The sequence below is a fragment of the Ambystoma mexicanum genome, chromosome 1p (genome assembly GCF_040938575.1).
Source record: "Ambystoma mexicanum isolate Mex_15411 chromosome 1p, UKY_AmexF1_1, whole genome shotgun sequence".
Lineage (NCBI taxonomy): Eukaryota > Metazoa > Chordata > Amphibia > Caudata > Ambystomatidae > Ambystoma > Ambystoma mexicanum.
The window spans coordinates 1,281,726,302-1,281,751,915 of NC_090921.1; the positions used below are offsets into that span (position 1 = coordinate 1,281,726,302).

The following is a 25,614-nucleotide window of genomic DNA, read 5'->3' on the forward strand; positions in this document are numbered from 1 at the left end:
TGCATATGAACCACTTTAAAGATAGCTCACTTGACATGCTCAGATTCTTCTAGCATATCCAGGAAGGTTTTCACTTTGTCCAGTGGTACATGTACAAAGCTGCACTAGGCTGATCTTATAATTTCCTGCATTTGTCTGACTCATAACTTATGTTCTCCCTCTTTAGATATATTTTTTTTCTTCTTCTATAGCATTTCTCCCCTACTCACAAGTTGTTTCCAAGGGAGAAAGCTTCATGGAAAATCCCACTGTGGCATGGGTAGGTCTTGGATTTGGATTGTCTGGGAAGGACTGGTCCGTGGATGGCATGTTATTTTAACAATCTAGTTTCTTTGACAAATCTCTCATCGAACATCATACATATTTTTTGATGGGTAACTGTGGGTCAGGTGACTTGCTCTTCATTGCTGGATGAAGTGCCCATGGTGTCTAGTTCAGCCGATCTCTCAAGGCGTTAACCCTTGTGCTAGTGCCAAAGTTCTATTGACTTCAATCAACAGTACAATGGACAAGTGGCTAATGGTCAATGTGAGCGGTCGAAGATGCTGAATTGTCAGTGATCTACTTTACTGGGCAGCTAAGATTTCTTCAAACTGTCTCGGAAGCGGTATACCTGTGAGCGCAAGGCAAACCTTTGCAGCAAGTTACAAGGGTTGAAATTTAGATGGCAGGAGCTACAACTAGCTTCTAGGTATTAACCATTACCTGGTAGGCAGGAGCTTTCCATAGAGAACCAGAAGCTGGTAGTGTGCTGCAAATCTAACTTAATGTGAATAACTTCTATTTTCAATTTCTTAATGTTTCCTGGTTCTGTATATGTGGGCATGTTTGTATGGCACCAGTTTGCATCTGGAGCCAAATGTAGCTCTTCATGGCTCTTGGTAATCCGCCTCTGCTGGCCTAGGAGTAGGGGATAAATAGTTCCCGACTCTCAACTATTCCTGTTCATGTTGCATAGCATAGACTGGATAGTACAAGGACGGGGTAAAATATTTAAGGACAGTATAAAATATTTATTGCTCGCTGCTTTGTAAATGGTTGCAATTTGTTGGTCTATACAGTGCTCCATTAAAGCCTACACTTTATACCCAATTTAGGCCTGCTGCCCATTGCTGTCGATGCTTCTTCCATGCAGACTCTCACTGACACTCTTTGTAATCCAAATGTAATCCTTCCCCTTTCTCCTTCCCATGTTAATGGTGGAGCCGCTGGGAAGTACTTTTGGTGTATTTCCCATCCTCGTGGCATTGTCTACCAGAATGGCACTGTCATGGTCCTGGGCACTCAGCCCAACCTCCTCCATAGGCTTCATCTGTCTCAACTTCCTCCCTTGTCACACCTCTGACCCCTTTGCCACCGACTGGCATACCACATTCCTGTACCCCTCCCTCAGAAGACCTTCAAAGGTGGCAACCAGCTCCACTTGGCTACCTCAATTCTCGCTCTGCCATTAAACTCATCTGACATCTGCCTCCTCCTTGACTACTTCGACCTTGACAGCCTCACGGGGACGTGGTTCACGGTTTGCTCCATCACTACATTTGAACTCCTCTTTGAGGGCTACACTATCCTCTCTAAGCCCATGGCTAACCAGTCTGGGATAGAGTAGCCCTGATCTTCCCTGAATGGGTCTGCCACTATCATACCTGCTCAGTCCTTCTCTTACTTTCGAATGTTTCGAATTCTTCAAGTTGATCAAAAACAACTTTAAGAGTTGCTGACCTGTTTTGGACAGTAAGGGAAAGGGACACACTGGAAGTTCTGGTGCATGCAAGCGTTGCAGCAGGCAAGTGACAGAAAATGGCACTCTTTTTAACTTGGCACATCAAGCAAACTGTCAACATAGCTTTTTCAATACCTGACCAAGGACTAATCCAAGTAGACTCGCAGACCCTACTTGCAATACTGCTTTACTGTTAAAATATGCCGGCCCAATGCCAGTTACCCACTCTGTACAGGCCTCTCAAGCTAGTCCATGCTTTAAACCATTAAATAAGACAAGAAATGTACATCATACTGAACTCTACCAAACCTACTAAAGTTCCCTAATGGCAAACTACGCTGTAACACACCACAAACGTGGCATGCAATAGGGAGAACATGTGACGGTGAAGGGAGCCAATAGAAATGACAAATCACTGTACCCAGCTGGAATTCCAGGAAACCCCTAGAATTGCCACAGACAGAGCTGCTTCCACAGGAAGTTATGGCTGAAGAGAATGGTGAAACTCTCCAGTGATTGGGTATGAACACACTCCCAGTTTGTGAAGCCAGAGTAATGATCCATGTCCAGTTCAGAAGATGTGGGACATTAGGCTAGCCCCACACTTGAGCACCTATAGTGCAGCTAGACTTTTGAAACCTGACAACTCTAGCTGTTCCAGACTTGGCCCCCTGAATCTGGACTCTTCAAAGTGGACCAGACCTGGCAATGTTATGGCCCAACTTCCTTAGCTTTGAAAAGATGGGGTGTCCAGACATTTGGTCGACGCAATTTGGTCAAAAACCAAATGGTTGAATTTTTTATTTTTTTATATATATATATTTGGGTTTTCGTTTTTAAAAAAGGGTTTTTTAGAAAAAAAGGGGGTTGGTGGAGGGACCCCCCAAAAAAAAAATCGACCAAATTGGTTCGACCAATTTTTTTCGATCAAATGTCTGGTAACCAAAAGATGGAATATGACTTCTGGTATTCCGGACTGGCTTATAGCTTGATGTGTACACCCTGCACCTCTTCAGGGATCTGCAGTCAGTATGGGGGGTGGAAGACAAGGGTGTTTATCCCTCAAAGGGAACCCACCATTGTGGAACGGGATGTAACATGCCACCTAATGTACCCTGAACATCAGTTACTTTAGATGACAGCCTGGGTGAGTCTTGGAAACTGTTAAATCTTGGTTGGTTAAGGGGAGGGGGTATTGGTAGAGGAAAGTGACTGCCTGCTTAACATCCTAGGAACTGGGTCACCTGAAGTGAGCTGCACGTATCTGTTACAAAGGTGTGGGAGCCACTCTGAGAACCTACATGGGTCAAATACCCTGTTCTATGGAATTTCTACCACTCGGGAGGGTCTACAACCACGTTTTAGCTCACTGCACCCTCCACAGTATAGAAATATCCTTTTGCATATCAGTCTTTCTCCCACCCACAAGGGCAGTCCAGCACCGAAATGCTAGGCAAATCTTCTCGGTACAAGAGTACCATCAGCAACCCCAGATACCTATTTCAGCCTAGGCCTCATCAGTGAGGTGATACTGTGCCCCGCTAAAGTCCGCATCTGGATTATTCTGGTTAACTTGGAGTGAAACCCCAAGTACCTAAAATGTTCACTAAGGGTCTTGTTTTTTACCTTAACACAGACATGAACTCCTTGCTCACTGTCTTGGAGAAGCTGTTTCACCTCACGAGGCTCAACTAGGCTGACAACGTGTCTGTGGTTGCTGATGGTACTCCTGTTTAGAGATTTGCCTAGCATTTCGGTGCTGGATTGCCCCTTGTGGATGGGAGGATTTATATGCAAATAGATATTTCTCCTCCATGAAAGGTACAGTGAACTAAAACGTGGTTGTAGATCCTCACGAGTGGGCACTGTCACACAACAGGTTATTTGGCAGTGTTTGTTCTCGGTAGAGGGGCTTCAAGATCTTGTGCACTAATGTGCTCTGCCTTTGGTCCACTCCCTTCTAAAGCTTCTGTAGAAAGTTTGGCACTGCTGGGGCAGAAAACCTTTCTGTTTTGGCCATTAGTGACCTGAGGGCCATTGTAAACCCTCCCACTAGGAGCTGTTGCCTGAAAGGACCCACTAGGTCGCGGGCCAGCTTTCACCAGGGGCCAGCAAGGATGGGAACCCAGATGAAGTTTGTCTCCAGCAACCGCCTGCCGTGAAGCAGGCAGGACACTGCAGTGGAAAGGGTTGTCTGCCATCAACCACTAGCTACTATAGTCCCTGCAAATGATCCTGATGGCGATGCTTTTGACCCTGATGTACAATGTTAAAGAGCCTGTCTTTCACATTGGGAAGTAAATAAGCCCTTTGCTGAACAGAGGTCAACTTTTTGGTTGGTGAGTTGTTCATAAGGTTGGCAAATCTACACAAATTGCAGCACTGGAACATGCATCCTTGTTGGCTACCTTTAGCGCCAGTCTTTGATCAAGGGCAATCAATGCAATGTCCAACTGCTTTCTCAGACTGAGGCATGCAGGCCATGGCAAATCAGATTTATGAAACCTTGTATTTGTAATTTTACAGTTGGGCTGAATCTGGTAAGCCTGACTGGTGCCCTCCTCCCACCCCCTTTCTTTAGCAAACTAATCGCCAGCAATGGTCACTCGCTACCTAACATTTACATATGAGTTCTTACTCGCCAAGAGTCTCACTAGCCAAGCCTCCCTTCATTCTACTGCACATGGGCTTGCCAGCTCTTGGTAAATTTGGCCTAAAATCTGCCATAGGAAGGAGAAGAGATGTTCTTGCCAGTCTGGGCTGCAACCCTAGATTGCCTTGGAGATCCAGTTGAGGATGAATGCAGACCACTGATAATGACTTGGGTAATCTAATTCTGCATACTGTTTGCACTCCCCCATTCCATGTACTGTTAAAAGCCCATCTGCTTGGCCATAGTGACCTGGAAATTTGTAACTTATGCCTTCAGCGTCCATCCATTAGGAAATTGGTTGATGTGAAACTGAATGCCATTCTATGGAAACTAGAGCCTTAAAAAGGATGGCAGAGGCTTTGATTGCTTTAGTTTCACCTGATGAGAATAAAATGGTGTTATGACTGACCATCTTGGTGATCTTCTGAAGGGAAGTCCTCCATGTGGCCATTCTGGCTGTGCATGCCAATACTGTGGGTGCCAGCCATTCCTTGAATTTGAATATTTCGATGTCTGGCCTGCACATGTGCCTTTACAATGTGTCATGTAAGCAGAACAGCCCCTTGGGGGAACATGGTTTACCCAGAATTGTTTCTGGCTACACTAATGGTGTAAGCCTGTCTGTTTACCAATGGTGTTGAGAATACTTTCGAAATTGCCCGGTTATGTTGCTCAGCAAGGACTGCTGCCCAGTACCGAGTATCTGGAGTGTTTTTAGTTTGAGCTTTTGTGAGCTGCTCCTTGGTGCAGGGTGATTTGGAATGCTGCCCAATAGCTGAACACAAGGGGTACTGCCAGTTGTGCTGAGCTGCTTGTAGTGAGCTTGCCATGACTACAGGTAGATGTACAAGTAAGTGGTTGGTAATGATTCTGATACAAGACACCCAACCTCTTTAATTCCACCTCAACACACCCGCACTACCTTGAAAAGATGTAGGTTATTCCTAATCCTGACCAGATTCTGCCATCAGTTCCTTGCCTGCAACTTTGACTTTTGGGTGTCCCGCTTGACAACACTCCTAATCATTGGTCTTTTTAGTCCTCAGCATTGAAGTTACATGGGGTTCTTGGAACCTAGCTGCTGTACCTAGCTGCTGTTTGTCTTTCTGACAGACTTGGTGGTGATTCTTGCAGAGGTGGTGGCTCGACCTCATGCCAGATAAGTTTATGCATAGTAAGTTGCTACCGCACCTGAAGCATTGGTGCCACACCTACTCTTGTTTGCATCAGGTGTGCAGAAACTGTTTTGGGATGGAACGTTGTCCACCAGAAAAACCAGGGATATGATGGGGTTTCTATTTATATAGCGCCTTAATCCAAGGCGCTTTACAGTTTAACAAGAATACATCAAACATGGAACAGTAGAAGCAAACAATATACAGAATCAAACAGTATGTGGTACCAATTTGCATACGAGTAGGAGGGGGGATGGGGAAGGAAGGATGAGGGTGAGAGTAGGGGGTAAAGTGAGTAGTAGGAAGAGAGGACATGGGAAAGAAGGGGGAAGATTAATAGCACTAAGATGGGGTACTAGAGGGAGAGAAGGGGTTAAAAAGGGAAGAGGGTGTCAGGGAGGGGAATGAAGAGTGATTTCAAGGAGGAACTGAAGGAAGTATAGGTAGGGATGGAGCGGATAGAAAGAGGCAGGGAGTTCCAATGTAAAGGGGTAAGGAGCGGAACCAAGAAGGGTTGCTCTTTATGATGTACACGTGAGGGACTGCAACTCCTTTAAGATATAGTCCTGGCTTGATCCAGATCGATTGCCAACCAGACACTCGTGACCATGATCCTGGAGTAACACCTTGGAAGGCTCCATTTACACAGGCCGTTGGTTGCGCAGCGGGTGGCCTCACACTTGATCTCATAGAACTTGGGCCTCTCCATGGCCTTCACTTTGGAAGATTTTCAAGATGAGTGATTTCTGTAGAGTAGTAGAAAATGGAGCTGCAGTGAGTGAGTTGGGCACTGACTGATCAGGATTGCTTTCTTTTCAAAATGTTTGCCATCTGAAGCTTCTAGATGTAAAGGTCATTTAGCTTTTTGGTTGTTACGGAACAGTTGATAACACTGGGCTGCTGGAGGAATTTGGCGAGAGGCTGCATGTATTGCAGTGAGGCTGCTCATGACTCCATGCTTACTCCTTCGTTTCTGGGAGCTCCCCGTTCTGCCGCTGTAGCAGATAGACCTGGCCTGTTTGAGGGGCAGCCAGGACCCAACCCCAGAGCAGGCAGGCTGGGTGGCTCCTGAGGGCTTCTGTCATTACTTCGTAGTTCCACATTCAAAGGTGCTGTTTTTGTTTTGCACCAGATGCTCATTTCTGGAGTTCACCAAGAGCTAATTCTGTGGACTACCCACCCGGCTGTTGCTGTGAAGGTCCAGGATGCTGGTGACTGGTTCTGACTGCTTGCACTTGTATGTTTGCTGAGCAACCTGTTGTAGTGTTTTGGTTGTAGGCACTCCAGAGGAATGTGCTTGGTAATATTGATTGGAGCATGGTTGTTGTAAGGGGGGCAGTGTGGCAAGTTGGTGGGTCGGGCAGCTAACCCAATACTGGCCATGAATGCTTTGCATTCGCATGGCTACTCGCCTGGCAATCTAGGCCCACAGTGACTCTGCAAGACTGGGTTTTATGGTGCTATGGCTCCCCAGGACCAGCAACGCTGTTTCCGTTAAATAAACTAGAAGTGGAAACTGGTGTTGGATCAGAGCAACTGCTTCTGTTCTAGAACCTGCCAGAGTCGGAAGGCTAGTGTCTGGATGTAGTCGGAGCCTTTTCTAAAATGTTTCTCGGAAAACCTCCATGGCCAATGTGCATGGCCAATGTGCATTCTTCATTTATATATTTGGTAAACTGGGTCATACATCTGCAGACAGTGACTGCTAATCCCAAAATATTTGGGAATTGCATGTCCTAACTATTGGTGACCTGTTTGTAGTAACAGTTCAGGTTACACGCTAGACCCCTGCTTACACTAGCTAGTAACCATATGTTACCACAGCACTATTTTCCAGACACAAGGGTCTTTCAGATACCAGAGCGGTTCTTTCAGACCTTGATATGGTGATGCTGTTACAACTGACGCAACACCTTGACTTAGTAAATGCCACCTGCTGAAATGTTGGCACATAATCGAGCTATGACAACCATACGTATGGTGTTTTGTCCTGTGCGTCAGTTTATTGGTCAAGCATTTAGAATTGAAGCATTGCCTGTGGTTACCTGACAGGGTTTCTTAATCTTTAAAATCTGAAATATGTAGCTGCACTGATCTGCGTAAGGCAGATTGGGAACCCCCGACACGGTCTAGGGATGCAGGCTACCTAAACCAAATTAGTAAGTCCTTGAATGTCCCCATGTCATGGAATACACATGGATTAGTTTTGCATGGGGATTTGGAATCTACATGGAATCTTCTGCTGTTTACATATGCTGTCCTTCAAAAGTGAAAACGTTGACTGGGCATTGACGAACTAAGTCTACAGATGGCATCTCTTGAATGGTCATGGGAATGCATCTGTCAAAGTTCCTCCATGGAAGGTGTCCGGTCCTGAACTGGCTTCTAAGCTTGATTGCCACTTCCCAGCCAGACCAAAGGCTCATGGTAGACTGAGCAAAGAGTTACATCTGACTTGTAGACTAATCCCTGCTGCTGGAAGGGTACGCTTTCTGTCACAACACCCTAATGCCTACTGCACCCCTTGAATTAAGTGGCACCACCTGCACACGTAGAGTAATGTTTAGCTGTCAATACTGTCTGCATCTTATCTCTGTAGAGCCTACAGGTCCAAAAATGGGATAATTTCAGAACGTTTGACGGGAATTCTTCTTTCCTTGTGCTCTAGGGCCACATTGCTTTATACATGTTTCAAGTTTCAAGTAATCCATACTTGACCAAGCTGTTCCTGGGGAAGAATGGCATGATCAAGTTTTTTAAAGTGCTGTACAAAATCACTTGCAGTACAGAAAATTGAAAAGGCAAGAAATCAAAGTAGGACTGGAGAAGATCCTTAAGGACAGAGCGAAAGATAGAAGTAACCGTGTGGAGAGAAAGGAAGGGTGTTCTCCAATGCAAATGAGCCACTGGAGAAAAAGAATGAAAATGAAACTTGAGCACAGGGTTGGGGGGGGGGGGGACAAATGAGCACAGGGAAGATAAAAGACTAGAAATGAGCGATACAGAAGAGCAAGACCATAAAGGGATTTAGAAATCATAAAGAATTGAATTTGAGACTAGAATGAAGGATACGCAGCCAAGTAAGGAAGGGAGAATGGCATAAGGTGAAAGCAAGCATAACCAACCAGAAGTAAAAAATAGATTTAGAGGAGCCACGCAATAGAGGACTTCAATAAAAGCCATAAAAATGAGAGCAATAGTTTAGTTTCCTCAAATATAATAGGGCCTTTATCAATATTGAAAATGTTTTTTGGGGGGGACAGAGCAGAAGAATCGAAGACCAAGGTTATGAACAGTAATGGAAAGATGGAAGCAGGAGGGATAGTAATGGCTGGAAAAGATTTGTCTAGGATAATTTTTTGGTCATGAATTGCACTGTCATCCAGGATTTGATGGCTAAGATCCTTGATATAGGGTGTAAAAGAGGAGAGCATCAAAAAGCTGGGCATCAGCATAGAAATGAGATCCCAAAAGAAGAAATGGGAAGCAAGAGGGGAGGTATAGAGGCTATAAAACAGAACCTTGAGGAACACCATGTAAAGAGGATAGTGTCGCATCTGGAAGCACACGATACAAGTGCAGTTAGACAGATGAGAACGAAACCTATCCATGGAGACCAGTAGAGCAGCCAGATGTAAAGCTTGGTCCAGTGTCGCATGCAGCTGATAACAATAAGATTAATTAATGCTTCGATTAGCATGCAGGTAATGGCGAGTCAGACAGAGCAGTTTCAGTAGAATGAAGGTGGAAACCAGATTGAACACAAGGAAGAATAGTTATCAGATATAAAAAAAAAACTTCAGCATAAACAAGACGCTCAAACTTGGAAAGATGAAGAGATGTTTGAAATTTGAAGGACGAGTCACCATTTTTCAGTCGGCCCTTGCTCAACTGTATTGATTTGAGAAATTATTTTAGATTAATGATGTTTTAGACACTAGTACAGATTTGTACCATTGATCAAAATGCTGCTTTTAATGGGAAATGCGAGTGGTCCTGCAAGCTGATGTGCCTTTTGAATACTGCAGCCTTATCCTTATTCTGGCTATTGCCTCATCCCTTTGCTAACTCCAGATTTTGGCACAACACGTTTATTGCAGTTGCTGGACGCATGCAGCTTTCTTGTACGTGGTGGCAATGCAATGTTTGCAAAGAACAATTTTTCAAGGCTTCTACTATATTGTAGTAGGAAGTGTCTGGATGAACAGAGTAGTCTAAACGCATGTACCCACGCTTGCTCTATTTATTTGGTATCACGATCACTTGATGATTCTGCCCTCACACAGGAGATGTTGGAAGTACGTCAGGTCCTTTTTGTAGCAATTGTTTTCATTTTGAGCACAAGCAAACCTATTCAGGATGCCTTGTGCATAACATCCTGGCCATGGTGCCTGCATCTTGGCTACATTGTTTGCTTCGTTTGACTTTTTCTGACCATAGCCTTTCTTTTCTAGTGATGTTTATGATGGATGAAGATGCCACTATTCAAGAATGCGAGTCCTTTTTTGAGTCTGATCAAGAGGAAAGCACGGATGGTAAGTCTAAAGGGTGGGGAGGATATCTTGCTTTGTATCCATGGAAGCTGCTAGTTTGTGTTGCCCATTGCAAGCCCTAGCTGCTACTGTTATGGAGTCTTTATCACCTTTCAGATGGAAGCGTGAATGAGGAGGTCCCTGGTAATCCACCACAGCCTGCATACCAGCAGTATGCGAAGTCCCTGCCGTTGTCTGTGCCATTTTGGGCCTTTAATGAGAACAGTCACAACAAATCATCAGATGATGAGAGTGGGAAGGTGAGTGTTCCCAGGTGATGGCATTGGCCTTTGTTATGCTTCTGTCACCTTGCAGTCGTTTAAGGAGCTGATTTGGTGGGTGTAGGAGAGGGTGACCATGGTGGGCAAGGGTGGTCGACCACCCTTAAGAGGGGTGAGGAGTCTCCTACTGTCTTGGCTGGGTTTATGTTCATCACAGAAGCTAGTGGGTGGGCATGCCACTGGAGGGCAGGATCTGTGTGGCCTTCATTTGGGAGGGTCAAGAGTTTGGCAGAGGGGGCTGTTTTCCTCACTTTTAAGACCATAAAGGCCTGAGGATTAGTGTTCAGTGGGTGACCTCAGGTCCAAGTGTGACCTAATATCCAGGGAGGGTGGCTCCAGTTGCTGTTGCACGGGCAGTGTACTGGTGTGGTCGAGCTTCAAATTGGTGATCCACCTGATTGCGAGAGGTGCAACATGGGTGGAAAAATGATACAGCCTGATATTAGTCCTGAAGCTTTACCTTCCATATCAAACACCTGGTTTCACCAAGTCTCCTTGTGTGCATAACTTGGGCATCACGCCGGAGTTAGTTTATTTGAATTTAGTTTCCTTAAGCTGCATAGTTTGTTGGGCCTAGTGATCCGTATGGTGACATCACTTGTGCTGAAGGGTCTACAAACCTTTCCATAGGACTGGAATGATTTGGAAACTCAAAATTGGACAGATGTCTTAATTTCTGTTGGATGTTCAAACCAGTGTTTGCTTGGTTGGTTTATGCAAGGTAACTGCCATTAACCTGCACAAAAAAGCTTATTGATGGGTTTTCAATTTGCTGATTTGGACTACACTACCGCAATCATCAAAATGCACTGTATGGAATCGGTTACTTGCTATTGAAGTACATAATTCCAGGCATTTTCTTGGTTCTGGTGCTGTTCCTGCTTGGACAGTTGCTAGGTCATGTTCTTGGTGAACAGTCTCCTTATTTCATGGATCCGGAAGTAAAGTAACGTTTTGGGTAGGTGCAAGTGATCCAGTCTGCAGAGTGAGGGGCTGCTGGCTTGTGAACTAAGTGCCCTACAGCTTTACAAGTAGTCCAGAGACACGGGATTAAGTCGGGTGAGACAACCCACTATCCAGGTGAATCTTACAGCATGTGGCCTTGCCTCTGCCCCATTCTGCAAGGGTATCACATTGCACATTACTTCAGCAGAAGTTAGCTGACTGTCCAGGTATCTCCTTTTACTAATTGTATATTGAGTGCTTTTTGTAATTTGTTTGCTGTACTTTGACGTCTGATCAGGTAACATTTTAAGTTGGTTCTAAAATGTAAACTAGGGTTACATAGCCCCTACAATTGCCAGTCCTAAAACCTTTCCATTGATTTGACTCGGCGAAGGTGAAGATTTAAATTCTCAAGCCATAATTGATATCTAGCAGTAATCTTGAGTTTGGTTATTTAGTTTTGTGAATCTGGGTCCAAGCATACCACCTCATTCATCTACAAAGAGCACAAAAAGCTGAAGCCAAATTGCTTCTAGCACTTGGCCCAAGCGATCACAGCTCTCAGAACTCTCAACTGGCTCCCGGTGGGACAACGGGTGACTTTCAAAACCTTATGCATCTCCTCCCAAGTAATACATAAAATCGGACCTCAATACCTACCATGCACTGTAAGATCCAGCTCTGCCCTCCTCCTAGTGATGCCAAACACCCAACTCAGTCAGATTAGGAGGATCATCATTCTCGGCCCCCACTCTGTGGAACTCACTCCCACCCCACATTTGACTCACCGAAGACTACATGTCTTTCCACAAACTACTGAAAACGTGGCTCTTCCCTTACAGAATCGACACTTGGAATAAATCGCCACAATAAATAGAAACCCTAGGTTGTTAGAAAAAAAAGCAAAGGGAGTTGCTTGAACAGATAGACTAGAATAGTGTAACTAAAACAGACTAAATGGAACGGATGGAGTATGCTGCTATGTACATTGCCTGTCCTACTCTCGTGCCTGACGGCAAGTGCGTCACTGATAAACCACCATATCACACTACAACACTTATTCTCTCCTATAAACCATCATTCAACTAGAACATAGCTATGCCACATTCGGCCTAGCTGTTCTCATACTAACATGACCCCACAAACACCAGCCTAATAAAACACAGCTAGCTGAGCACATTCTGGCTAGCTTAGGTGTCTCCTCAAGCCTAACGCATCCAGAACGCTCAGTCTGTGTCCACCCTCCAGAATGAACACATCCAACTGATTTCCTCAGCACCACACCTACTGCTATGAAGCGGCTATCGTGCAACAACCGCACCAAGGCATAAATTAAGTCTTCAAAAATTGATTAGCAGAGTTTGCTAATCAAAAGGTGTTTGATTAGCAAACAGACCCATTTGATTAGCAATTTTGTACTATTAATGTCACCAGAAGTTGCTTGTACCCAAGATGTGAAATGAGCAACAATACAGCAGTTTTGCGTACCGTTTGAAATAAGACATTAGTGAGAGGAGTCAGGCCTTGCAAATTCTTTAAACTTCAGCTAGACCTGCAGGTCGGGTAACTTAGTTTACCTATTCAACCTAAAAGAAATGCACTTGACCCATAGCAACGGAGGACAACCAATTTAAAATGTGATTTCTGTAAAATGGTGCATTCACTACAAACCCACTTAATGTTTGGCACATTGCTGCCACCCAGAGGCCAGCCATGCATAGTGAACCTTTTATTTGGCATTTATTGCAAACAAAGAGTTAAATAAAAGTTTCAACCATATCTTGTAAATGGTACACGCCATTCATAAAATCTACTCGACTGAGTGGGAGAAAAGACTTTGCGAGCCATAGGTGAGTGTCTGTAAAATGTAAAAGGTTAGCTGCATGAATGGACACATGTAAATATGATTTTAAAAAAGGCTCTGAAAACAGTTTGGCCACCCGTCTCCTGCAGATGGTAATATATAATGGTCATAAAGCAAAGCGAGCTCTAGTGTCTAACTACAGTGTTTGGTATTGCTACTATTGATCACTACTTGGCGTAAGCATTTAGTTTGCTTTGTGTATTCATTATGTAAGAGGAAAGAAAGACTAAGCAGAATGGATTGCATAGCAGGCAGAGAACTAGGTGGAATATTGAAATTTGTGGTCATCTAACTTTTCAGAGTGCCTGGTATAAAGCAACAGGGTGAGGAGTATGGGTTCAGTCATGGGTTGCGTACCAGTTGCAAGATGTATGAAACCTGCATGTTGCATAACTAGGTATGCCATCAAAAGCATTTCCTCATGTATCATGTGCATTTTCAAAAGTTCACTAGTAAACATGATGTATCTTTCCCAACAAAATTAATTATAGTGACACTATGAAATTCAGATACACTAAACTTTACTCTAAAGCATGGAGATGATAGTGTTTTACAGTATCAATACTGTAATTATGCTGGAATTGCATGAGTCTTTTTAAAAAGATATAAAGTTGACACATACTGGTTTTTGTCAGACAGGATATAGAAGCCTTAATAAAAGTATCATCCCGATTTTACTTTTTTTAAACTTTTGTTTATTGGCAGAAAGTTGAGACAGGCACAGTACAGATTACATAGCAATAAGCGAGCAACATAACATCATTCAAATACAGTACAACGTGACTATATCCGACATCCCAGGTTGGGGTCGGTGGACGGCTTGGAGAGGCGCAAAAAGAAAGGAAGGAGAGTCAAACTTCACATGGTATGTTGGGCTGTGTTGGTGGTGGGGGGTAGACCTCCATTCCACTTCGTCTCTATTGTTCAGGTAGCTACAGAATTTTGACATCACGTTTTGGGGCCTGATGACATTGGTAGGGATCCAATGTATTCTTCTTCGCACATTTGTACCAAGTAAGGGCTTTCAGCCACATCATGAAGGTGGGGGGGGGGGTGTTATGGCGCTTCCAGCATTGCAATATACATCTTTTGGCAACAATGGCACTTACATTTAAGAATTTTGACATTTTCCTTGCATTTTCTCCAACCCAGATACCAAACAGGTCTAGTGGGTCCAGATCCACCGGGGAACCAATCATTTCGGAGAGCACCTCCGCCACGGCCACCCAGAACGTGTTTAGCGCAGTGCAGGTCCAGAACATGTGTTTGTGATCTGCTTCGCTGGATTTGCATTTAGGGCATGTGTGAGTCGGGCTGTGTGTAAATTTCGCTACTCTGTACGGTGTGTAATCGAGCCTATTGAGGAGTTTGAATTGTATGCAGCGGAATCTGGCGCTAAGGGAGACTGCGCGTGTGTGTGCACATTTTGCTCCATATTTCATCAGTTATTTCCGTGTCAAGCTCCCTAGCCCATGCTTCTCGTGGTTTGAGAGATGTGTCCACTGTTTTCTCCAGCTGCATTTTGTACAAAGTGGATATTCTGCCCCTGCCGCTTGCAGAGTTTGCTATATATTGGAGTTCAGGTGAGTCTGGGGGTTCGTCTGGGTACGAGGGCACAAAGCTTGTACCACTACTCTAAGGCTGTAGTACTGTAGCACCTGAGTGTTCTGGTCGCCATGTTTGAGGGGTAACGAACGTACCATCTGGGAAGAGGTCAGTTAGGGCTCGATAGCCCAGATTTTCCCAGTGTCGCAAGAGGTGTTGGTCGTGTGTGTGTGTGTGGGGGGCGGGAAGTCTGGGAAATTGCCATATGGGAAGCCACTTATAGTATGGGTGTTGCTCTTGCGCAGGATGCTATTCCAAGCTCTGATCATGGTGGCCACCGGGTCGGCCTGGGCGTCCGTTTGGAAAGTGCGGTGCAGTAATAAGGTCATGATACCCCCGCCAGTTTCTCAAGTTTTACATGCAGGGGCGGATTCTGGAACGTGTACCAATGGGTGGCGTGTTGGGCCTGTGCTGCGTTCCAGTACAGTTGGAAGTCGGGGGGGGGGGGGGTGTGTTGGGCCTGTGCCGTGTTCCAGTACAGTTGGAACCCCCCCCCCCCCTTTATCATAGGGTAAAGTCATGTGTTGCCACTTCTTACGGACCGAACCAGAGTGCCAGAGAAATTGGGCCACTCCAAGTGGAGCCTCTTAAAGTATTGCTTCCCGGGCCACACTGGTATGTTAGCAAAGATGTAAAGTAGCTTGGGGACCACTATCTTTATTAGGGAGAGTCTGCCCGCAAGGGATGGCGGTAGATTGCGCCATTTGGAGAATTTGGACACGACGAGCTGTGCCATAGCCTCGTAATTGTCCGCTAGTAAGGAAGATTTGGTTAGCAACACTTGCACCCCGAGATACCTGATACCACCCGGGGACCAGCGTAGGGGGTACTCGCATGCCAGTTGTTGAGTTGCTATAGTAAGGGGAAGATATCTGATTTAGAATAGTTGATGGTGAAACCGGAGTATGTGCCTCGGAGTATGTGCCTATTTTGGTAATGTCGCGGATGAGCGGGTCTAGATATGTGGAGGGGTTTCTGACGTACAAGAGTACGTCATCCGCGTAAAGTGAGACTATTTCCGGCATGTCCTTTAACCGAATGCCTTTATTGATGTGACGCCCTCTTACATGATCAGCCATGGGTTCGATAGCGAGCGCAAAAAGGATGGGGGAGAATGGACATCCCTGATGAGTACCTCAGTGTAGCGTGAAAGGAGGAGGGAACAGTTTACAAGCACCCTGGCTAGTGGACCCGTGGATAGCAGTTTTATGTAGGAGATCATATTTGGCCCTACTCCCATTTTCTCCAGCATGCCCCATAGGTATTGCCATGAGACCATATCTAAAGCTTTCTGGGCGTCTAGTGTTACCGCCACTACATCAGCATTGGGATCAATTCTGGACATCACGTTAAGTAGGCGGCGGATGTAAGTGCCGTGGATCGAGCGGGGACGAATCCACTTTGGTCAGCATGGACCATATGGGGCATGAATGGGAGAAACCTGTTCGCAATTATCCTGGCAAAGATTTTCATGTCGGTATTAATAAGGGATAGGGGCCTGTAGGACCCGCACTCGTCTGGGGGGGTTCCCAGGTGGGGGGGGGGGGGGTTCCCAGGTTTGGGCAGGACTGTTATTAAGGCTTCTCTTAAGGAGGGGGGGTGAGGAGGATGTTTAATCAAAGTGATTTGGCCCAGACCCTGTGTAAAGCAGGTGCTAGTGTGGCCACGTGCTCCCGATAGAACTCAGAGTTCAGCCCATCTGGGACAGGAGCCTTGTTTTTGGGAAGGTTTGAAATCACCTGGACTAGTTCATCCAAGGTGAACTGAGTGTCAAGTCGTTCCCTGGTGTCCTGGGAGATGAGGGTCATAGGAATGCTTTCCAGCAGGTCAGCCAAGTCCTGGGCTGAGTGTTTAGGCTGGGGACAATATAGATTGGCATAGAAGCTGGCGAATGTATCTAGAATGGATTGGTCCGACCAGTGCCTTAACCCTTTTTTGTCTATAATGTTATCAATTTGGGTCTTACCACCCTCTGCACGCACCAGCCTGGCCAGGGTTCTACCCAGTCTGTCTCCCTCCCCATATTTGCGGGCAGCAACTGGGTGAGCATAATATCGCACCTCACTCGGGGCATGTGACTCAAACTGTTCCTGTTCTGATCTTAGCTAGGGTTACTGGGGTCGGTGTGGAGAGGTACTCATCTTCTAGGGCTTTAAGCTTGGTTTCAGAGATCTTTAGGGCTTGCCTTATAGATTTCAGGACTCCGGCTTCCCTAGAGATGCACATCCCTCTGATGTAAACCTTAAATGCCTCCCATCTGATCCCTTCAGGTGTGTCAGACGCTCTGTTATTTTCAAAGAATGTGGTTATGTCCGCTAGGATCTCAGCTTTAAAGACAATGTCAGCTAGGGCGGCAGAAGCGCCAGGCGGATCGTGGCGACATTGTGTTGCCGAATTGGATCTGTAGGAGCACAGGGAAGTGGTCAGATAGCGTGAGCGAGGATCCTGACATATAAAGCCCTACCCACATGGTTACAGATCTATTCTTGATGAACTGTCATGTACCGTTGATTAGAAAGTGTAGTATGAAGTTTACCGACTTGTGGATGAGGGTCAGAACTCCCCTAGCTTGGGTGGAGTATTGGGAATAGTATCTGAGGCCCCAGGCCTGTACTACGTTTGATGCTAAGTGTTTCAGGGCGTGTGTCTCCTGCAATAGGAGGACCTTAAACCTATGTCTTTGTGCATAAGCCGCGATCCTGCGAGGCTTCGTGAAATTAGTCAGCCCCCGAACATTCAATGGTCGTCATTTTAATCGCCATATAGATAACTCGCGGGACATCCCTAGCAAAGGATCTGTCTCTGACAAACGCCATGTGTGCTGCAGTGGCATAAGAGTGCCTCCCTTTAGAGCCGGTCCAAACTTTCCCGCCATTTTGTATATAACATACCCCAACTTCTTCACCCCCTCCCTCACTGCCCTGCACAAACTAGCAGTGTGTAGATACCCACCCTTGAAGTAAACAACTGCGTGCCATCCCCAACTCAGCAGCGCCTGAGAAATTGCCAAACCGGGGCTAAAACACAAACATTTAGACTTGGAGGGTATTGCAACTGCAGTGGGGGCTGCCGTTCTGCCCACATGTATTAATACAAGTTTCGAAAATGCAACATAAATCTGAAGATCGGCTGATGAAAGTAAGGTTGCAAAGCGAGATATGCATAATCTAGGGAATCAAGGACATAGCCAGAACTGCCATGAGCCAGTACATGACGGCAGAGCTTGGCATACAGTGTACAGGCCCCATGTGTGGCATTGTTAACAGGCGAGCTAGAGGCGCGGCTGATTTTAATTATTTGAATAAGAAATTCTTGCCTAGCACTCCTACATGTCTTTGGTACTGGAGGAGATGATTACTGCTGCACGTTCCATCCACTAGCACAGTGAACAGTGGGTCAAGAGCACGGAGGGCAAGAGGACTGCAGGGCAAGGGTTCCATGTAATAATGTCACCACAAAAATCTCGCCATGCAAAAATATCGCCGAAAAATTGCCGTTTTTTTGTGGCGACATTATTGCATGGAACATGCAGGGGACAGCCCCGCAACCCCTAAACTTTTTTTTTATGTTTTTTTTTGCCCCTGTCACCATAGATATGGTCACCCATATAATATCGCCGCAATATTATTTACGGCGACCATATATATGGATATATTACCTGATACCAGGGCAAGCTGTGCTTTCATTGAAGAGAGCAACTTAAATAGCTAACTTTGCTACACAAGTGTTCATTTGATTAGAAAACCTACAGAATTACATAGCAAATTCCTGTGCTACACTGCTTATTTTATGCCTTGAGCACACATCCAGTGCGCCCATGCACCATACCACATTCTCTCTACTGACTTGAACTGCAGTTCCCGAGGGCGTTCAACCTACCAGCACTTTCAGGTCATACCAATGATGCATAAGGTGCTATATAAATGACAAGTAACATAGTCCTGGAATCCTACCGACATAGCACCCTGCCCCAGTATTCATAAGCTGTTATTTTGTGCCTGTATTCCCCAGCGTGTGAATGTTTGCTTGGAAGAACAGTATTGTTATGCAGGATGGCAGGGCATTTCAAGTGTCTTCTGGGGTGGGCATGGCAGGAACGCTTGTGATTTTACTGCTAGCTTGGACTAAGTCTCCAGGGGTGTGAAGTTTAGTTGACAGACATGTTTTGTTCAAGGCTTCTTTGTAGGGGGTGCATGAGGTTTTGAAGATGATCCTGGGGAACGGGGGTGGAGATTGGTGGAGGAGCCAGTGAAGTTCACACAATGTAGGGGAGATGCAGTCACATTTTATGGTGCCTGTAATGCAGGGGGTGGGGGAGGTGGCAGCAGATGTTGCGGCAGGAGGGTGTTTCTCAATCGTTTAACACAAGGGCTTGTACCACCCTGCAGAAATCCTACATGGTGGTGTAGGTTTTGGAAGGGTTTGATTTTGCTCCTACTTATCCTGGTCCTTATCAAAGACTGTTTGGAAAAGCAACAAACAGTTGGGCACTTGGAAATCATTGTGCTAACTATACTCGGAAGCAGGGTTACAAAGGAAAGCCTGCTGCTGGTGACCGTGCATAAGTGAGATCCGGTGCCCAGCTGCCTCGGAAAGCAATAGACTTGCAATAGACACGCTGGCTCTCTGTGCTGGCTTGATGGTATTATTGAAGACTTGACCCATATGAAAAATTAGGGTAACGTAGCCAACATGTGTACTATCCTGAGACCCAGAGGGTGAAAACACATCAAAAATCACCATGGATGTAAAGTCAAATGTAAGGAGATGAAATAAATTATCAGTATTCACGAACTAGGGATCAAGGACGTGAGGAAATGCCTGGTCCACCTTTTGGGCATTTCCCACGTTGGCGTTTGTTGGTCACTGGCACCTCATTTCATAGCACTTTTGGGTATAATACAAATCTACAAAATTTTTTTTTGCCTTTGTTCATCCCTAGTCTCCTTACTTTGTTCTTAATGTATCCATGGGGATTTCTTTGATCATTTTTAAAAAAAAATATTTAGTTTGTTGGCTTCATGATGTGGTTCATATTAGTTGTACATCAAATGCTTTAGTTTTCTTTGTGTAATAGTGTAACGATGCGTTTACAGTCTAGCATGTTGGCTGTGTTAGCCTAATTGTTCATGTTACATCTTGAATAAATACCATCAAGCCAGCCCAGTGATCACAGCATTTCTGTCACTTTCAAGTAATCTGGGGATATTAAAGTTGACCCTCCTGCAAGGGTCCCAATTCAAAGCCATGCTGATGGTTATAACCCAACTAGTTCAAACCTAATGGGGTGGGGTGGCGGGGCTCGGAGGGGGGGGGGGGGGGTAAACCAACAGTCACTTACAGCGCTAAATGCACTATAGCTTTTATATAGGAGAATCTGGTGTTGTGATTCCCCCACCCATAGATGTTAGTTGGTCAGTGTCCAGCTTCCCTTCTGTGACCCTCTGCATGCTGATCTAAAATGTCTCCTGTTTAACAACCCAGAGTATTTAAAACCGTCTCCACATCAAAATGGGAGCTACCCACATTTGTCATTACACCTGGTTAAATGACCTGGCCTAGAGTCAATCTGCACATAAAGTGGACTGGAGATTCTGGGGGGAGCGAGAGTGTAGGGCTCCTTGATAGCAGTGCTACAAGACATCACGTGACTTTGGAAATGGGAAGCCACATGTCTCCCTGGGAGCAGACTAGTCCTAGGTTTGATGTGTTCTGCAGGGCTTATTGCGATTGGGCAGGCCTTGAAGCAGCTGTTTTAACATTTGGCATGTGAGTAAATCCAGATTGCCTGACTGTTCATGATGTGAAAACCTAAAATTGTGATCTAGTGTGCGTTGGTTTTAACACTTCTCCTGCCTTCCTAGGTACCATCCCCGAACTTGGAGCGAATTGCAGCCAGCATGCGTGCACTTGCTGTAGACCACACCCAGGTGTTTGGAGACCTCCCACGTCCTCGGCTTAACACCGGTGACCGACCACGGTTGAGCACTGCCAAACGCCCGCAATCTCGTGGAAATGCAGCCGACTTCCGAAATAAAACCCTGCAAAAGTTTTAAGGCTTGCACAACACAAGTCCTTTCAGCTCTGACCTCTCCCCATCCCCTGAAATGTTCAGCAGATTAAGCTAATGTCTTGCACAGCGTGTTGTCGGGTGGAGGATAATTGTCTTCATTGCTTTTTATTGTAATTTCTCCCATGACTTAGTTTTGTTCTTGCAATTCCTTTTTTAATTTTTTATTCAGCAGTATTAATTATACCTCAATGTTTAGGGGGGTGGGGAGTCCCCTTTAGTTTTGAGAAATTTGGTACGACCCTTTTTAATCATTACCCCTCAATAAAATGAGGAAAGGAATGTTTTGTCAGTTCTTTGACTGTGGTTCCTGGGCAGCTCCTGTCCGACCACACTGCTCAGTGCCTTGCTTGCTAGACTCCTCCAAAGTTGTTTGTGCCTCGTGTCCTTAGTTTAGACTCTGACCTATGTAGCACCTGTTCTGAGGCTATAGGCGGTTGCATGCCCCATCTGGGCTATTCTCCAAGTACCAACCTTTGACTGAATCGTAGAATTTTAAAGCGAGAGGGTTTAAACTTGTAGGAACAATGGCTGACGCGGTCTAGTGGTGGGAAACGTTGCTGTGGTGAATGGACTCTATTAGCTGTATGGCTTTTTACCTGTTTTAAAATGGTGTTTGACCATCTGCAACTCCACTTCAGATAAGACAGGTGGAGACAGTCAAGTGTTGGTCTCTTGGCAGCTGTGCCAGCAAAATGCATAATCCGCACCTGACCAGTGTACCTCAGGATCCTGGATGTGCATTCGAGGCGAACAGCATGTAGTCTTAAGAAGCCTTGTTCAAGACATTCCTATCTTTTTTTTTATTTTGTATTAACTGTTTTACTTGGAACAAACATCCACTGTGACCTCCTAGAAACACACCCTTGTGCAATCCTTTAGGGCTGGGCAGTCTTGTGCAATAGCAGAATCTTGCTGCCAATTTTAATTGTGCCCCATAATTTGGCTTTTTATTATTGAGCCAGAATGCAGTAGCTTGACACCACGTGTCGCCTCACACTCCTTTCGTCACTTGACACTGCACAATGCTGCCACATGCATAGTCCTCATTACTGCACTGTAACTTCAACATCCATACTCTGGTGGGTCTAGTTATCACCCTAAGCTCATACTGTTTCTGCACCAAGACTGCGCACCCCTCAGCACCGCTGTACTTCAGTGTCCTACACAACTGCCCCATTAGTATCACAGGTAGTGCCCATTTCACAGCTTCACTTAATTCCCTGACATTTCTTCCAGGGCTCTAAGGCCATGAACCCACGTGCCTTAACATGACTGAATTGGATGCAAAGCATGTCAAGCTTCTGTGTGATCTTAATAAAGATGTTTTCATAACAGACTTTTGTACTTTTATTTGAAAGGAGGCAGCTGATAACATTGTGGGTATGCATAGTTCTAAATGCTAAACTTGGATGCACAGTCCCTATAGGCATGAGTTGATGAAGAGAACTCCTGCACTGGGAAATCTTTGGGTTATTCATCAACCCGTTGTGGAAATGGGCCACTGATCAAGGCTGCAGTCCTATGGTCTAGTTGGTTGTAACCACTTGTGGCGTCTGTCCAGGAGGTAGTGTTCCTCTTGTGATTTATGGCCTTAGTATTAATATCTCATGGAGTGTTGGAGGTTAAGACCAGGGTCTTTCATGCAGTACAGTGAGCCATGACTTTACTACTGTCCCAGACAGTCGTCTGGTTAGTAGACAATTGAGTTCTCATTCTTTGTTTATGTATTGCAGTAGTCTGGCCTCGAGGATAAAGCAGATGTGTGCTATTACCTAGCTAGCCTGGCATACTTGGCTTCAGCTAGTCTAGCTATACTTTCTTGCAGTGCCATGATATTTTTGTATTGGGCTTAAAGGGTAGGGCACGTTGTTAGCGTGGCTTCCATTGATGCCGCTAGTTTGTGTGTACTTTACTGTGGCATGGCATTTTAACTGGCTAAAGCTAACTGGAGTATGTTATTATATGGTAATAGTGGCATTTACTGATGCACTATGGATATGTATGGGCACAGCCTGCTTGAAAATGTTTATACTTGCATATATTGTGGGCAAAGCATCAGGAAAATGTTTTAAAAAAAGATACTGTTCGCTGTGACACTTGCATGGATTGAATTGTTTTCATGTGTTCGTTACTTTGTGGCTTTTTACCCCATTTTCACAAGAAAAAGCACCCATCTTATTCTTGAAAGGTTCTCTGATGTATTCCCCAACTTTTCAGGATTGGTTCAGGCTTCCTCTTACAATCAGTTGCTGTGGCATATTCAAGGTGAACATTTGCGCCCCACCAATTAAATTCACCAGCCACCACTGATATTTGTTCCTCTAACTTCAAAATTAGTCTACAAATGCACCCCACTGTCCCTGTCAAGGTCCAACCCACAGCACCCTAAGTGCCATCCCAGACAAACTTGCATGTTACAACTCGAACATGACAGTTCAACTGTTTTCCATAAAGTGCCCACTCAGTGTTTAAAGAGAATCCACAATATTCCACCCAAACCTGTTTTAAAATATGAAATATGAAGTTTGTCTGTTCTAGCTGGTATTCATGACCTAGTTCCTCGTCCAAGTGTCATAATAAGTGTTACCCAAGTTAATGGTAATATAAGTGGTCTTGTATAGCATATCTCTGTAATGTCTGGTAGCCTTATATGTGGTGTCACCAAAAGAAGAGGGGGTTTTTGTAGGGGAGAGGCAGATACCAAAAATGTGGCATTCACGGGTACAGACAGTTAGTGCTAGTCCTTTGCCAGTATGGCTCTATGTGGTTGTGACTGTACGTGTTCTATCCAGAAGGAAATTCATGATCTATTCATTGCAGTGCTGGGAGAAGTCCTGGCAGAGCACAGCATGTGATAGAGCTAAAGATGTAGCTGGCTTATTTATTGGATGTTCTTGCCTATACAGCAAATGGTGTTTCATTGTGCCACAAGACAAAAAGGAGCGGCATAGGAGAAAAGTGGTTTATAGTGATAATGTAGAAAACAATGTTGAAAGTCATTTTTCAGAAAAAAACATTTTTCAATACTTTTTTTTTTTTAAATGGGGGGGGGGTAAACCCCAACCCCCTTTTTATTTTACCCATTTTTTATACTTACCAAAGCCAGAAAATGCATATAAATAAAAAAATAATACATTCAACATTTTATTTTTCTGACACTTTTTTTTTTTTTGTCATTCGACATTATTTTTTATAAATTATGACTGACCACCGAGAAGTCCTACTAGGCCTTGTTTCATTTGGATCGTGCAAGTGGAGGGGAGTGCTGATTGTTGGGCTTGGATAATGCTAAGGGAAGAGCTGGGGAGGCAACCGAGTGCAGGGGGAGGAGGGCCACTGGGGCTAGGCAAGTGCTAAGGGGAGGCCAGGTGGGCAAGTTCCAGGGGCAGGGGATTATGGGGTGTGGACCATATGCTAAGTGAGGACTGGGTTGACCAGGCTATGTAGGCATATCCTACCAGGGTGAAGGGGGGGTGGCCGGCAAGTCTGTTTAGGGGGGGTTCCACGTGATTTCGCCGACCTATTTTTGGTCGTACTTTTCATCGCCAGATTTTACATTGCCAGAAACCCAGTTTTTGTTTTATTCTGGGGGGGTTGCCAACCCCCAGATCCCCCTTACTATTATAATAACACAACCCCAACAAAACGCCCCCAAAATAAAAAAATAAACAGGATTTGTGGCGATGTAAAATCCGGCGATGAAAAGTACCACAACCAAAAATAGGTCGGCGAAATGTGTGTATACCGTTAGGGGTGGACGGGGCAGGGGTAGACTGGGTGAGGAGGGCCTGGTACCACGTAGAACTAAGAAGGGACCACTCAGCAAGTCATGGTGGCAGATGGGGGCATTAGCAGGGGAGAGGGAAGGAAGAGGAGAAGCTTAAGCAGCTTCTGGAACTGCAGGAGATCCAGATCAAGCCTGAGAATGTCAGGGCGACTGTTCCATAAGGAGGATCCTGTGGAAGAGATTTACACCCCTCTTCCCCCCCCCACCCCACCCTTCTGCTTAGAAAAGTGTATGATCTGCAGAAATGTGAAGCTGGAGGACCGAAGGGCTCTAGTAGCAAGGTATTTTGGGAGTTGGATGTAGCGGGCTGTGTGGATGTTGCAGAGGGTCTTGAGGTTGATCCTCACAGCCGGTGGAGAGGTTTTAGTGCTGGAGAGATGCAGTCCCTGGGCTTGAGGCCAAGTCTTTCAGTCCTATGTTTAGATTAGTTGAAGGGAGCATAAAGGCAGATTGAGGAGGTGATTGTAGCAGAACTTAGACCTTGAGGTTCTGGCAGAAGGTGAAGGGGAGAATGCATCTGCGGAGGTGCAGCTGGAAGTGGGCCTTCTTGGCAAGATCTGATGTGAGTAAAGTAGGTGAGAGGAGTTGATGATGCCAAGTTTTTAGCTTCACAAGTTGGTGGGGTATTCATGGCGGGTGGCAAGCGAGTGGCGGGGGGGGGGTGGAGCAGGGGTCCCAATGAGAAGGATCTCCGGCTTAAGTGCACCATGCCTTAATAGCAGTTGGGAATGAGGGAGGAGGAAGGGGAGGGCAGCTTGAGGGAGAGCGGTCGTCTGCTTTACACAAAGTGAGGAAGGTGGAGAACAAGGGGGCCAGAGGGGCAAGGTGGATGTTGAAGAGCCATGGTGAGAGGATACAGCCCGGAGGGACGCTGCAGATGGTGGAAAAAAGAGGCCAGTTGAACCTGGGAAGGCTTTTTAGAGGAAGGATACTAGTCCAGTGACTGGTCCATGATGCCAAGGGTGGCATGGAGCTG

The 25,614-nt window shown here is 45.5% G+C and overlaps 1 protein-coding gene across 3 annotated transcripts in view; it reads left to right on the forward strand.

Moving 5' to 3' along the window:
* LOC138452908 (proline-rich AKT1 substrate 1-like) overlaps positions 1 to 22,185 on the forward strand; it is a 40,537-nt gene extending 18,352 nt beyond the window's left edge. For 2 of the 3 annotated variants that reach the window (XM_069605255.1, XM_069605258.1), the window contains exons 3-5: positions 10,006 to 10,086; positions 10,201 to 10,343; positions 20,643 to 22,185. In XM_069605255.1, the coding sequence (XP_069461356.1) occupies positions 10,006 to 10,086; positions 10,201 to 10,343; positions 20,643 to 20,834 (416 nt within the window). In that variant the 3' untranslated portion in view covers positions 20,835 to 22,185. The remainder of the gene's footprint in view (positions 1 to 10,005; positions 10,087 to 10,200; positions 10,344 to 20,642) is intronic. The other variant, XM_069605257.1, reaches the window with a different exon arrangement.
* Positions 22,186 to 25,614: the final 3,429 nt, after the last annotated feature.